The sequence below is a fragment of the Caretta caretta genome, chromosome 9, assembly GCF_965140235.1.
Source record: "Caretta caretta isolate rCarCar2 chromosome 9, rCarCar1.hap1, whole genome shotgun sequence".
NCBI lineage: Eukaryota > Metazoa > Chordata > Testudines > Cheloniidae > Caretta > Caretta caretta.
Window position 1 is genome coordinate 11,840,938 of NC_134214.1, and position 13,407 is coordinate 11,854,344.

At 36.0% G+C, this 13,407-nt stretch overlaps 1 protein-coding gene across 2 annotated transcripts in view; it reads right to left on the reverse strand.

Moving 5' to 3' along the window:
* Positions 1–1,123: 1,123 nt before the first annotated feature.
* PIK3CA (phosphatidylinositol-4,5-bisphosphate 3-kinase catalytic subunit alpha) overlaps positions 1,124–13,407 on the reverse strand; it is a 79,035-nt gene continuing 66,751 nt past the window's right edge. For both annotated transcript variants that reach the window (XM_048862985.2, XM_048862984.2), the window contains 8 exons: positions 13,218–13,389; positions 12,719–12,825; positions 12,127–12,248; positions 11,302–11,380; positions 10,253–10,423; positions 9,567–9,684; positions 9,197–9,348; positions 1,124–8,366 (listed from right to left, as the gene is read on the reverse strand). In XM_048862985.2, the coding sequence (XP_048718942.1) occupies positions 8,096–8,366; positions 9,197–9,348; positions 9,567–9,684; positions 10,253–10,423; positions 11,302–11,380; positions 12,127–12,248; positions 12,719–12,825; positions 13,218–13,389 (1,192 nt within the window). In that variant the 3' untranslated portion in view covers positions 1,124–8,095. The remainder of the gene's footprint in view (positions 8,367–9,196; positions 9,349–9,566; positions 9,685–10,252; positions 10,424–11,301; positions 11,381–12,126; positions 12,249–12,718; positions 12,826–13,217; positions 13,390–13,407) is intronic.

The window sequence follows — 13,407 nt, forward strand, 5'->3', positions numbered from 1 at the left end:
TCTTATTTTTCTTTACAAGATGTTTTAAACAAATTAAACAGCAAATTATATATCCAGATGGGTCACTGGGTTCATCACTTGTTAAGGTCTGGTCATCATGTGACCTGGAGTAGGGTCTTGTCCAGTTGTTTCACTTAGATCATCAAATTCCTCAGAATGTAGATTACCGTTCAATAGGTTTAACATTTTAACACAAATATCTCCCTTCACGAAGGCCATGATGTGAGCACTTTGCTACTAGGGTCATGCAGCAACTCAAACAAGCATGGAGATAGAAAACAAGTAGCACTGTCAGCTTTGTACAGAATCCCTTGATGAGCCTGAATCTTGTTATAGATTAGGCTGTGATCTCCCTTCAACCCTCCCCATCCTTTTTTAAAAATTCTTTTGATAGATCTCCCTTTGAAATATAAAACACCTGCTATCGCTGCAAAGAAAAGGCTTACTTTACAAAAAATGAAACTCTACCTTTACAAGAGTCATCAGTAGGACTGGAGCCTTTCTGAATTTCACTGAGCCTAAGGAGCCTTTCTGATGTTCTTACTTCATCAGTGAATAAGTTCTCAAATTTGCTTTTCCCATTCTCAGAATTGGTCTTGCAGACATCACCAAGACCTTTCAAATGTTGCTATTGATGATGATGTTGCTATAACATTCCTTTTTTGTGGCAGTTGTAGTGAACAAAGAATTAGGAGAATTTTCAGAACATAATCAACACCTAAACATCTAAAGCCCTCTCAGAAACTGTTTGGTTGAAACACCTCAAATTTGGGCAAACGTCTGTCCTCTTGTCACAGACAACACATACATTTGAAGTACAAGTGACTTATTTTGAGGATAAAAATCAGACATAAATGGGAATCAAGTCTCAACTTTAACTATGGAGCAGCTATTGCCTCTTCCTAAATCCAAGCACAATGCAATTCTTATTTCTAAAAAAAAAATTTTTTTTTTGGATGAACAGGTGTACACATTTTCTCTGTAGCTCCTTTCTCCTTACTGTTTGGAATGCATCAGATGAAACCCAAAATGTGCTCTAAATCCACAGAAATTCCTTCAGTTCTAGAGCACTAACTCTTCCACGAATGTGCATGTTTCAGAATACAAAACTGTACCAACCATATTATTTTAAATTTACTTTTTAGTATATACATTAACACTCAAAAATGTGATGAAACACAAATACACATCATGATGAGATACAGACTGCAAAGTTAAATAAAAAGCAGACTTTTTACAGTTTCCGATGAACATAAACTACAATAAGTGCATAGGCCAAATATTTGCTATTTGAGTAGCACAGCAAAAAAGGAAAAAAATGAACATTTTAAAATGATACTGCAAGACTATATTCTCAATACAACAACACATGCATCTTGCTGTGTCTTAAATACTCTTTTGGCCCAATACTAAAACCCCCCCTTTCCCCCCCAAGTTGAACAATGTATTATACCACAGAACCTTTATCCATAGAATGACAAACTAATTACAGGGCAATATTTTTTCTCTAGCTAATAGTTATGTCAAAGGATAAGAATTGTCTCCATTTTAAGAGATTTCAAGTAAATACTTGGGGGTATCCATGTTCTCCTCTTGATGCAGGCACAATTTCCATTAGTTTTAAGGGAATAACATGTGGGCACCAAGAGCAGAATACACTCTCTTGGGCTCTATTCATCCAAAATTCTTGCAGCTGTGAGTACCAGTTATGAGGACAACATGAAATCTACTTTCAAAATTCCAAGCACAAGAGTCTTGGAAGTCAGTTTGTGGTCAAGTGTTCCATTCTTTACCAAATATGGAGGCACAGAATTCCTCCCCCTGTTGATGAGCACATAGGAAATATCGACCTCTTAAGTCAGTGGACTTTGACAGTCGTGCTCTGGATATTGAGTTATCACTAGTAGGAAGGGGAAACTTTACAAGAAATTAAAGCAGTTTTGAGACCATGGTGGCCTTAAGGCAGAAAAAGATTAGACCTTTTCCACTAAAAATACAACATTAAGACAGTTTTGGCCAGTTGATAATCTTGAGGAATCCAAGAAAATTAAAAGCAAGCCTAGAGATGGATTGCATGTATTTGCAGCTATGAAGAATCAGGTTTGGGCCCTCATGAGCTAGGAGAGCAGTACAGGCATATGATGATTATTAAAGATCAAGTCTTGCCCAACTTGTCTCTCCACAGCCTGAGCTATTCAATAAAACAGGGCTACTGGGTATGACCATGGATTGGATAATTTCAGATAGTGGGCAAGATTCTCAGATACTGTAAATCAGCATAGCTCTACTGAAATATGGTGCTACCATAATTTACATCAGATGGGGATTTTGGCCAGATTATTTAATAGGATCCGTATGACATGTGATTTTTTTTTTTTAACTTATTACCTCTAACGAACACATTAGGGTGAAAATAAGGGCACTTAAAATGTAAGATGTGTTTTGAAGCATGTTTCAGCATCAAGTTTTGTGAGCACTGGCACAAGTGTTTGTGTTATGAAAACAAAATGAACAATCCCAAGTAACGTTCCCCTGGAGGAACCTCTTCTATCAAGATTTTGCCTAATTCCTGAACAAATGGTTTAAATTTGTAAACTAGGTTTTGTTTTGTTTTTTAAAAAAAGTTCTTTGTTTTGTATATACTCTTATTTTTGGCCACAAGGGCTAACTGACATATCTCATGCCTTTAGAATTCTGTGCCCCAGGATACTCAGAATTCAGATGAATGTTCTACTCCCAATGCTATGTCAAGAGCACAGCCATCTTTTCCGAGATCAGATTTCTTAAAGCACCCAACTGTCATCATAGAGTAGGGAGAGAAACTCTTCTTAAGAGGACAGAGCTTTCTTTAAACTAGTGAGCTGCAGAGATCCTTGAAGCCTTAAAAACAGAAGCAAAAAAAGATAAGCAAGACCATAGCACTCCTGAAATTGAGAACTGAATGAAGCTGGTTAATAGAAAACAAGTATTTAGAATTATAGGTGTTTTACCAGCCAATTAGTGTCACCAGCTTGCAATCAGGAACTTTCACAGGGCTTGTCTACACTTGGTATGCTATAGAGGCACAGTTGGGCCACTATAGAGCTTCAGTGTAGACATTACCTATGCTGACAGCAGGGATTCTCCTGTCAGTGTATGTACTCCATCTCCCTGAGAGGTGGTGCCTACGTCAACAAAAGAATTCTTCCCTCGACCTAGTGCTGTCTATGCTGAGGTTAAGTTGGCTTAACTATGCTGCTCAGGGGTGTGGATTTTTCACATCCCTGAATGAAATGGTTAAGATGACTCAATTTTCTAGTGTAGACCAGGCCTTAGCAAGAGAATAAATTAATTTTCATGTGTCACATGGACAGGCAAACAAAGACTGGAGAACCTTTTTCCAATGAAGGGCCTAATTCTGATAGCTCATATGCTGCTGTGAATTAAGAGTAACTCCACTGAAATCAGAGTTATACCAGTGTAAAGTGACATCAGAATTACTGGAAGCCCAAAGTCTCTACTAGGTCTGACTCTTGCACACAAACAAAAGGTTTCTACACCTAGGCTCAATTTCTAATTAGTTTGTCTGATCAGTGGAGACCTAAAAACATGACATCTGCAGAGTGCAACACATTTTGGACAGATAGAGCCTTATATAAATGGAGACAACTTTGACCAAAGAAAAAATAAATACAAATTCACTATTGGTATGAAATATATTGCAACAGTAATTGGGCTTCAATCATCTGCCACACAGTGTCCACAGCTGTATAGTATTTGTATAAAAAGTGTGGTTCTTCATTCAAGTAAACCCTTAAAAAAAATGAAATATGGAAGTTGTATTTTTAAACAAAAAACCTTAGAAGCAGCATATCACAATCCTCTCCAATACCATAGAATTTTCTTTAAATTGAAGCATTCTAAAGATGTCTGACCTCAAAATACATCATAATTTCAAGTGGCTTTTTTGTTTTAAACTGGTCCAGCCCAGGTCTGTAACCTGTACAGACATGAAAAACAGGAGGAAATCACAATTATTGTTCAGCGCAAATATTGAGCATGTCAGTTATAAAATGACAAAGCAAATAAAATGTCCCCAAAATTAACAAACACGGGCTACTGACCACTATGGGGCTTAGATGGCTTTACATTAAAAAAAATAAAATAAAATAACCAGAGGTCATCATATACAAAGTTCTTTACATGCTGCATAATTCTGACAGTGCCCTTAATATCTAGACTTTTTATTTTTTTTTCCACAAGATGCCAAACCACTTACAGTTTAGGTTTTGTTTAAATGCTTTTTATGAAATTATACCGATAGATGGTATTTTACCCATGAAGAAACTACTGATGCACTCCTTAAGAACAGAAAAGTATGCATATGTAAGTCAGTACAGGAGTTTCTTCTGTAACTTTTTGGAAAACAAATATATTTCAAGAAAAAAAAAGCAGCAGCCTGTTTTGTCATTAAAACAAATGTATAGTTTCACAGTTGGAAAAGAAATTAGTTACATTGTTTTACAATTTAATACATATTCCCTAAGTCACTTTTTTCTAATGGCTCTGTAATAAAGTGTAAGGACAAATCCTGGGCTCCTGGCTCTGATCAGACTCCTACTACTATTGGCTTCTATGGGAGTTTTGCTGGAGCAAGATGCTTAGATTCAGTCCAAGCACAAAATCAACTACTTTAGTGTTTGCACAGCTGGTATTCAGAACAAAGGGAACATTGTCAGACCTCTATTCAGGTTAAATGTCAACTGTAAAAAAAACTATTTAAAAAAATCAAATTCCAAACAGTCTCTAACAAAATCTACAGCTCAGTCACCAATGCATTCATGATCCTTTTTCTGTAGCTGAGATAGTGGGTTTAATTCTCTCACACACACCAGTCTAAGTTAGGAGTAACCCCATTAAAGTCAATGGACTCATATCTGTATAAAACTGGAGAATACCACTTAGTATATTTAGGGTCAACTTTTTTTCTTTAAATATACTCTCTTGTTACTATGAACAACTGTTTCAAGCCCCACACCTCCATCCATTATCTTCCCATGCTTCCATTTTCTTTGTTTAATTCTAAAGTTACCCCAAGCCCTATTATACCTGGGTTGGCTACTCAATTTGCTTTCTTCTAGCATGCACATAAGAACTCTTTTATAGCTTGTGCAGTGGTTGGTTGCAGTAACTCTTGAAGATATTGGGCCTGATTCTTCACAGCCCTGCAACAGGTGCACAGTGGGTACAAACACTACCATTCTAATATGGCAGCATTTAACACAAGGTGCAAAATATGGAGAATCAAGCCCATAAGATCCAATAAGTTTGAGGACCTTTGAATTCGGGTCCTAAAAGGCATCTCTCTACAGGGAAATATGTTGTCTCAATATAAGAGGAATCATAAGGATAATTAATGTAGCACTTAATGTGGCACTTGAGTAACACACATCTCTGTTAGACCATGAATTACAGCGCTCAGGGTTTCAGATTTGTATCATTTAACTGAATTTCTTTCTGTAACTAATTCCCAATTTTAAAAACTCTAGAACATTAGAGGGGGTTGACTGTAGACTAATAATAAATACAATAAGGGTAGTTATGTTTAGTAACTACAACTGAGTGAAAACATTCACATCTGAGCAAAGGGACATATGAATTCTGCTGGATTGCTCTAAAATGTTCAGTAGAGATAAGACTAGCCATATTTCCCCACTCAAATCTTAGTATTTCTTTGTATTTTTCATGAAGTGTTTTACCACATGATTTAGTACCTGTGTGTTCAATAACTAACTGTAGGAATCAAATGACTACAAAATTGTCTTAAAAGACCAAATAAAAGCCTTGGCTTTATAATCCCCAATTCACTGCTATCCATGTCTTCTATAATATAATGATTGCACATTTTTAAAGTATTACAATTTGCTAAATGAATCCAACCACTCAATACTTCATAAATACAGCCTGTACAAAGTACAGTTTATTTATAAAGTTATATTCTAATACCAACTGTCAGCACATTTATATTACATCTGGTATTGCACTTTTTTTGAGTGGCACCGACACATACGTGTCTGTCTGTGTGCATGCATGTGAATAAACCCATCCGCCTCAAACTCCTGGACTTTTGGAATTCACTTTAGATGCTGTAAATCTAACAAGTTTAAAACACTGGAGTAAATATCATCCTCAGAATCCTGGGTTTAGCAAGTTATTGTCAAAAATATTTAAGAGTTTATAAAAAAGTGTTTCAGAGTAGCAAGTTCTGCCTGCAGCTGTGCATAAGGACAATCTAAGAACCTCTGGTAGTCTTGATACTTGCAAAAACTGGTGCCCAACAATTAGATTTTTCTCTCACTTACATTCTCACACAGAGCATACAAGAAAGCCAGAGTGCATGTGCAAGAGCATGCATGCTATAAAATGTTTGTTTGGCAGCTCTATATGCTGTGAGCTTTCCAAAGTGTTTGCTATAAGTAGCTGGTGATCATTTTGAAAATCCAAACTTATTTCTCATGTGTTGGTTATAGGGATTAAGCAGCTGCTTTCAAAGGAGCAGGAAAGAACAGAAAGAGAGAGAAAAGGTGGACCCAGAGGCTGAGAGTTTAACCATACATTCCTTGAACAGCCAGCATATCACTTAGGCCCTGTTGACACTTACCAGTAGATTGGCAATGCTGCGATTGATACAGCGGTGCTGATTTAGTGGGTCTGGTGAAGACCCATGAAGTCGATGGCAGAGCGCTCTCCCATCAACTCCTGTATTCCAGCTCCCTGAGAAGAGCAAAGTAAGTCGGCGGGAGGGCATCTCCCATCAACATAGCATGGTGTAGACACCGTGGTAAGTCGACCTAAGCTATGTCAACTTCAGTTATGTTATTCACATAACTAAAGTAGCGTAACATATGTCAATTTACTATGGTATTGTAGACCAGCCCAAAGTAATGTTAAGAATATTGCCTGAGATTCTTTGAAGAAACTTGGGCCAAGTTCACCTGTGGCACAAGTGGGTATATCTCCCACTGATTTCAGTGGTACTTGTATACTCTTTCACCAGGGTTGATTTGGTCCTATGATTACAACTGAACACCATCAGTGACATGATGGACAATGAGAGTCTTGGACAGAGAGAACTGGGTTGCAAAATTAAATGAGTGAATATGGGACAAATCATGTAAATAAAGAAAATATATTAATAGTTCCTATTATATAAATAGCCTTTATAAAAATAATCTTTCAATAATTTTAATAACTAACCTTTTGCTAGGCTCTGGAAAACATGTGTGAAAAAATCTATTGTGTTCAGATTAGATTAAATCAAATCCCAAAGCGAACACTACAATGTTTTGTTGCACTAAACCCTATCCTGCCCATTCAATTTCTAAGCCAGTCATTTGGGATGGTGGGGACCAGAGTTTCTTCATGAAGCTATAAATCGCATCCCTACAAATACTGTCCAGGAGAATACCATATAGTAGGCTTATTTCCTACTTCTTTCAAAATGGTGCAGATGATGACAGACCCAGAAGTCAAAGGTTCAATTAAAACCAAAATATATTATGCCTATGACTAAATTTAAAGGAACTGTCCCCTCACTTTAATCTTTTAGATCTTTGAGCTGAAATTGAAGGAGTTTTCAACACTATACCTACTATTTAAATAGCCATGAAAACACTAAGTTTTCTTCGTTTTCAACTCTTTGAAACCCTACATAATCTTTAAAGTGATACTAGACCTACTGTAATATGTAATGGACTATTTTTGATGATAGCATGTTTTCCTTTTCCCAAATTATCCAAATTAAAAGCAAACAAAAAACCCCCTGCCCATCTTTCAAGTTTACCTTTTTGGGCTTAAGGCATAATATGAAATTGCACATCACACGAAAGCTTAATTTTGAAGTGTACAGTTTAGTGCTATCTGAAACCCCGTTTTTTTTACATTATTTTTGAAAAATGTCTGAATATTTCATCTCTGCTCTTGCTGTAAATTCTAATGCCATCGTCTGTGGTTTGTGCAATTCCTATGCAACCAGTCTTTGCTGCTGACAAGTATTAACAGTGCAGTGTAGCACCCATAAGTGGGCGATGAGTTTTTTAAATTCTTCACTTTCATTTCAGTTCAAGGCATGTTGCTTTATTGTGTGGAAGATCCAGTCCATTTTCGTTGTCCAGCCACCATGATGAGCATCATTCATTTGCTTCATGAAATATTCTAGAGCTTCTTGTTCACTTTTGTCCAGTGCAAGCGTCTTTCGAATGTACGCAATATCATCAAAAGACTGTAATTCTGGCATTCCTGAGCCAAGCATCATGGAGAAGAGATTTATGAAGAGATTGGCATGCTGCCGAATTGCTAAGTAAGCCTTATAACACATCTCCTGAAACCTTAAAAAGAAAGACAAGAGTTGGTTGGTTCAAGATACTGGATCCACAACTTTCATTTTTTGGAGGCAACAGAAGGAGAGAGGCAGAGCGTGTCTTCACCAGACACGCTATGGTGGTGTGTCTATATCGGTGCAGCTGAGCCAATATAGTGCTGTAGTGTAGATTTTCCCTTAGATTAGGTTCAAGTCATTTTTCAGTGACTAATTGATACCAGGTAAATTGGAGATTCTAAATCCCTATTTTCAGTTCATAAGCTTTCTCAAAAGGTGAATTATTTAGGAACGTTTAAGGAAATTCACTGAGACATTTGGATTATGCAAGTCTAAAAAGAATACGTTTTAAGCATTGAAACAAAATTGCTCATGACCAGTAAAATTAATCAAGGTTAGCTGTAGTTCTAACACTTGAGTAAAATTACATTTTTAATCCAGTCACCCTAAGTGGTTATGTATGTGCCTGATCCAGCAAAGTCAGTAGGAGTAGTGGATCAGCACCTTGAAGGATCAGGCCCACAGGCCTTGAGTGCCGAGAACCATAAAAGATCTATCCTGGGTGGACGATTTGAAAGAGATGTGTCCCCCCACAACTGAATTAATGTAACATTGTATGCCTGCAGTATGTTTCTTTGTTACATTAAGCTCTACAGGTACCTATACAGGGTCTTACAGCACATAGCTTGATTCAAGTCAAAGGCCAGAGTATTAAAGATCATTGGTTCTTTATTACATCTAGGACAGAGATTTTGCTACAAGATATACCCAAATATATTTAATCAGTTTTTGTATATTTTGATTTATGTGAAATAACTGCTCAATTAAAAAATGGCTTACCTTTCAAATTCCCTTGTTTTGGTACATTCTTGGGCTCCTTTACTAATCACTATTAAGAAATCTTGCGTTAAGACAAATGGCACACGCTCTCGTTTGTAACCAAATTTTTTCTTTTTGTGATCAAGGAAGTGTCCAAAATCAATGTGAAACAGCTTTAAAAAGGAAGAAAATGGTTACATATTTTAAAATTATTCTGCATATTTAAACAGCTTTCATAGTAATATCAGTTCATCTAATTTTTGCTTGGATTTTGTGATCCAAACACCAATATGCCATACAATTAGTGTCTATACATCAGACAAATGGAAGATGACATATTACATACGCAAATATTTGTAGAGAGAGATGTTTTTGCAAAATAGTATCTTACTTGTCCGTCATCTTTCACCATGATGTTACTATTGTGACGATCACCAATTCCCAATATGAAGGTAGCAACACAATAGCCAGCGCAAGACCGTGTAAACAAATCAATAGCTGCATCATACCTGTTGAAAACAAACACTGGAGGCATTATTCTTCTGAAGTTCTAACACCACAGAAGTGCAGAAATAACATGCATGTAATGAAAGATATGTGTATACTAGCTTATGGAAAACACGCAAATCAAAACTACTTGGATTTTATCATTGAACTGAATCAAAAAGCTAGGTAGAGATTCAGCATTCTTGGAATACAACAATACCTGGAATAAGATCAAAAAATAATAATAAACTCACCGTTAGAGCAACTTTCTTAAAGACACAGAAAAGAAATTTTCACTCTGATAAGCTACTAATGCAAATTCAGATTTAAACCATGTATTTGTGCAAGTGTATATCTTAAATTGCCAATTTTTTGCCAACTGCCGCATTGTCACAACGATATCACACAATGCCTTAACCTCAAGAGGAGAGCTACGGATAGCAAAAATACCAGGCATGGAGTATCGTTGTATGACTTAGTTTCCCACTTCAAGAAGGGGGGCATGAAATATTTCTGTTTTGAGGCCTCCATCAAAAAAACAAAACAGGTGAATTAAGAAGGAGAGTAAGTAAATGAAAAGTAAAAACTCACATTTCTCCTTTGTTTTTGTCCTTGAGCCACTGATGTAATGTGTGGCTATTGAACTGCAATGCGCCCTTTAGACCACCTTTACACTGAATCTGCATAATTGTGTGAGAGCTTCTCACCACCTCAATAAGTCCCACACAATCACCAATAGACAAACAGCCATAAGGCAACATCCTGGAAGAAAAAAAAAAATTTATAAAGAGCAAGTTTTCAGACAAAGCATTTTAAACAGTACAAAATATGCACGTTCTGGTTAGTAACCTTATTCAGATCAATACCATCTATTACTGGATTTACTTCATAGGGTTCTGCTGAAAATACATTTGAAAACCCTACAGCTGTATTATCAGAAGTGTTGAGAAAAAAAGTGTGCAAGAACACTAGAGTTCAATAATGTGCCTGACAATGCGGCCACTGTATCTGGCAATTTATTTCCTAGTTTTATACTGGGAAAAGATTTAAGCTGAAAATTACTAGTGGTTTCCGCAATACCTCTGAATATTATAAATAATCATTAATGGAACTTTCAAAATGTAGGTAGATTTATCAAGATATATTTCTGTACACATCTTCAGACTTTAATACTAAGGGCAGGACAGTCTCCGGACTTTAAGAAAGGGAACATTCAGCACAACCTGAGTGCTACCAGAAACGCATAATAGAGAATAAAGCTTAAGTAAAGCCTGCTTTACGAAAACCCCACATGAAATTTTAAAAATACATTTCCAGATCTATTACCTGTCAATATTATAAAATGGTAATGGAAACCCATGTACCGCAACAATGCTAGTCTTACTGATGGTCATTCCCTGGAACTAGACTGAGGCCACCAAAATAAATTTGCACATAAGGCACAGATCAGTTTATAGACCCCAATATTTTGGATATCTTGAAGCTATAAAAAAGTTACAGTATAACATACAGAAACATGCTTACAAATCATTTTAAGTATTAAATTTGTTTTTCATGGAAAAGGAAAGGAACCATATGTAGTAATTAGGTTAAACAGAAAACATTAAGAATGGCACTTGAGAATACTTTCTGTTGCTCACCGAAGATCAAGACCCTGATTTTGCCAGATGTTTTCCATAATTCGAATGATCTGAAGTGTCAGCATGTCCTGACGTAAATCTGAAATATTCAAGTACATACAGATGTTGTGGATTTTATAAGATTAGCATGAAAGCTTTTTGTAACATGCCATTTTATTATTTTCCCCCCAATATATTTTAGAGTGAGAGAGTAGGTTGTGTATTTCACTAAAGTTACGTTCTCTAAAATGTATTATCATTATGCAGAAGTCAAAAGCAACCTTTAATGTTTAAGGATTAATGTAAAAGAGTTAAGGTAGTTTCAAGACAGATTAGTAATATACAACTTTAAAATCTGCGTGGATTAATGAGACAGACATCAAACATGGCTTTACAAATGAGAGCAAATATTCTAAAGCATTTTAACATTTGAATAGTATTACAGTTAAATAATGTTATGATAAGAACAGAGTGACCCTACGAAAATATTAGGCAAATCAATTTCAATACTACGGAAAGTACAGTGCATACACGAGTCATGTTCTAAGAGGAAAAAACAGTTCAAAATACTGTTATAAAAGAGAATGAGTGTTTGAAAAAGCATAGCCTAGGAGCACAGCTACAAAAATACTGTGCATGTGTTTGTCTGTTCATTTTTTACATACCTATTTCTTTAGAAACTTAAATTAGCAAAGCCAAACAAGGTATGTGTATTTCTTTAACATGTATTCTATAAATTATTTATAAAAAAAACTTTAAGTCAACAAGCAAGGTATGAGAAGAGAAGCTTATGTATAAACACACAAAATATGTTAACCAGGATATGCATGTATTTTATGCCCTTACCATCTCCATTTTTAAAGATGATTTCATTGTTTTGAAACAACAGTTCAGACATAATATCTGGGTTTTCCCAGTTCAACCACAGTGGCCTTTTTGCAGAGGACATAATCCTGCACTCCTCAAGCCTACAAAAAGATAAGATTTCTTCTAAATAAGTGAATTGTTGACATCAGTGAATGGTGCTTTTGTAGTATTCCTGCTCTCTTCACCTTTCCTTCCCCCAACATTTATGGCTGATATAACACTATGATGGGCCGAGATGGACAGTTAACAACAAATTTTCATTCTTGAGCCTTAAACTTAAAGCAAGAAGTGCACTAGCTTGTGCTGCCTGACAAGGGAACTGGGTGTATATAATCTTTAGGCAGCATCACTTCTGGCCAAATAATAAGGTTCGTCACAAAAATTACAAGCATTATTCTGTTGTCATTTAAATTTGTTCTACTGATGCTACCGGCTGAAGGTCAAAAAAAGGTATCCACTATACAATTTTCTTAGTACATTTGCAAATTTTAAAATCTTTTCCAAGATGCACTAATTTCAGAAAAATGGTCTACTTAAATATTTTGATAAATTCCAAAAGGGAAGAACATACCTGAGATTTCCCAGCTGATGAGCAGGGTTAAGAGGCGAAATAAAGCCTTGTAAAGCATCCATGAAATCTGGCCGCCTCATTTGTTCAACAAGAAACTTCATCTGTACCTGAAGGGTAATCACATTTAATTTGAGAGCTTTTTGATGATATGAGAAAGATGTACATACATGCTGGGTTTTAATTTTGATTTAAGATGTAATTTTGTGTAATGCAAGTGTCAAAAAACAAACAATCCCACATTCGTCATATATCACCAGAACTGAAGCATTATTTTCATATTACCTGAAAATAGTTGTATGACATAACTTCTATTCAAATGACCTACTCAACTGGCCAACAACAGTGGGTACAGTAAAAATATCTCCAACACCTGGTAAGGAATTTTATTACCTACTGAAGTAAACAATATCACACTATTTTAACTAACCAAGTAAAGACCCAATTCTTATTAAACTACTTTTAAACATACTTAATTCTTGTATTCTGATAACACTAATACCTTTTGTGTCTCATCCTTCTTCTCCTGCTTGAGAATATCTGTGAGGTTTATCAGTTTCTCCATAGCCTCCACCTGCCTGCTCAAATGTTTTAGGTACATCCCACATGCTCGACAGTAGGACTCCAAAAGTAAACCAAATCTCTGGCTTACATTCTTATTGTGCATTTCAGACCTATCAAAAGAGAACATT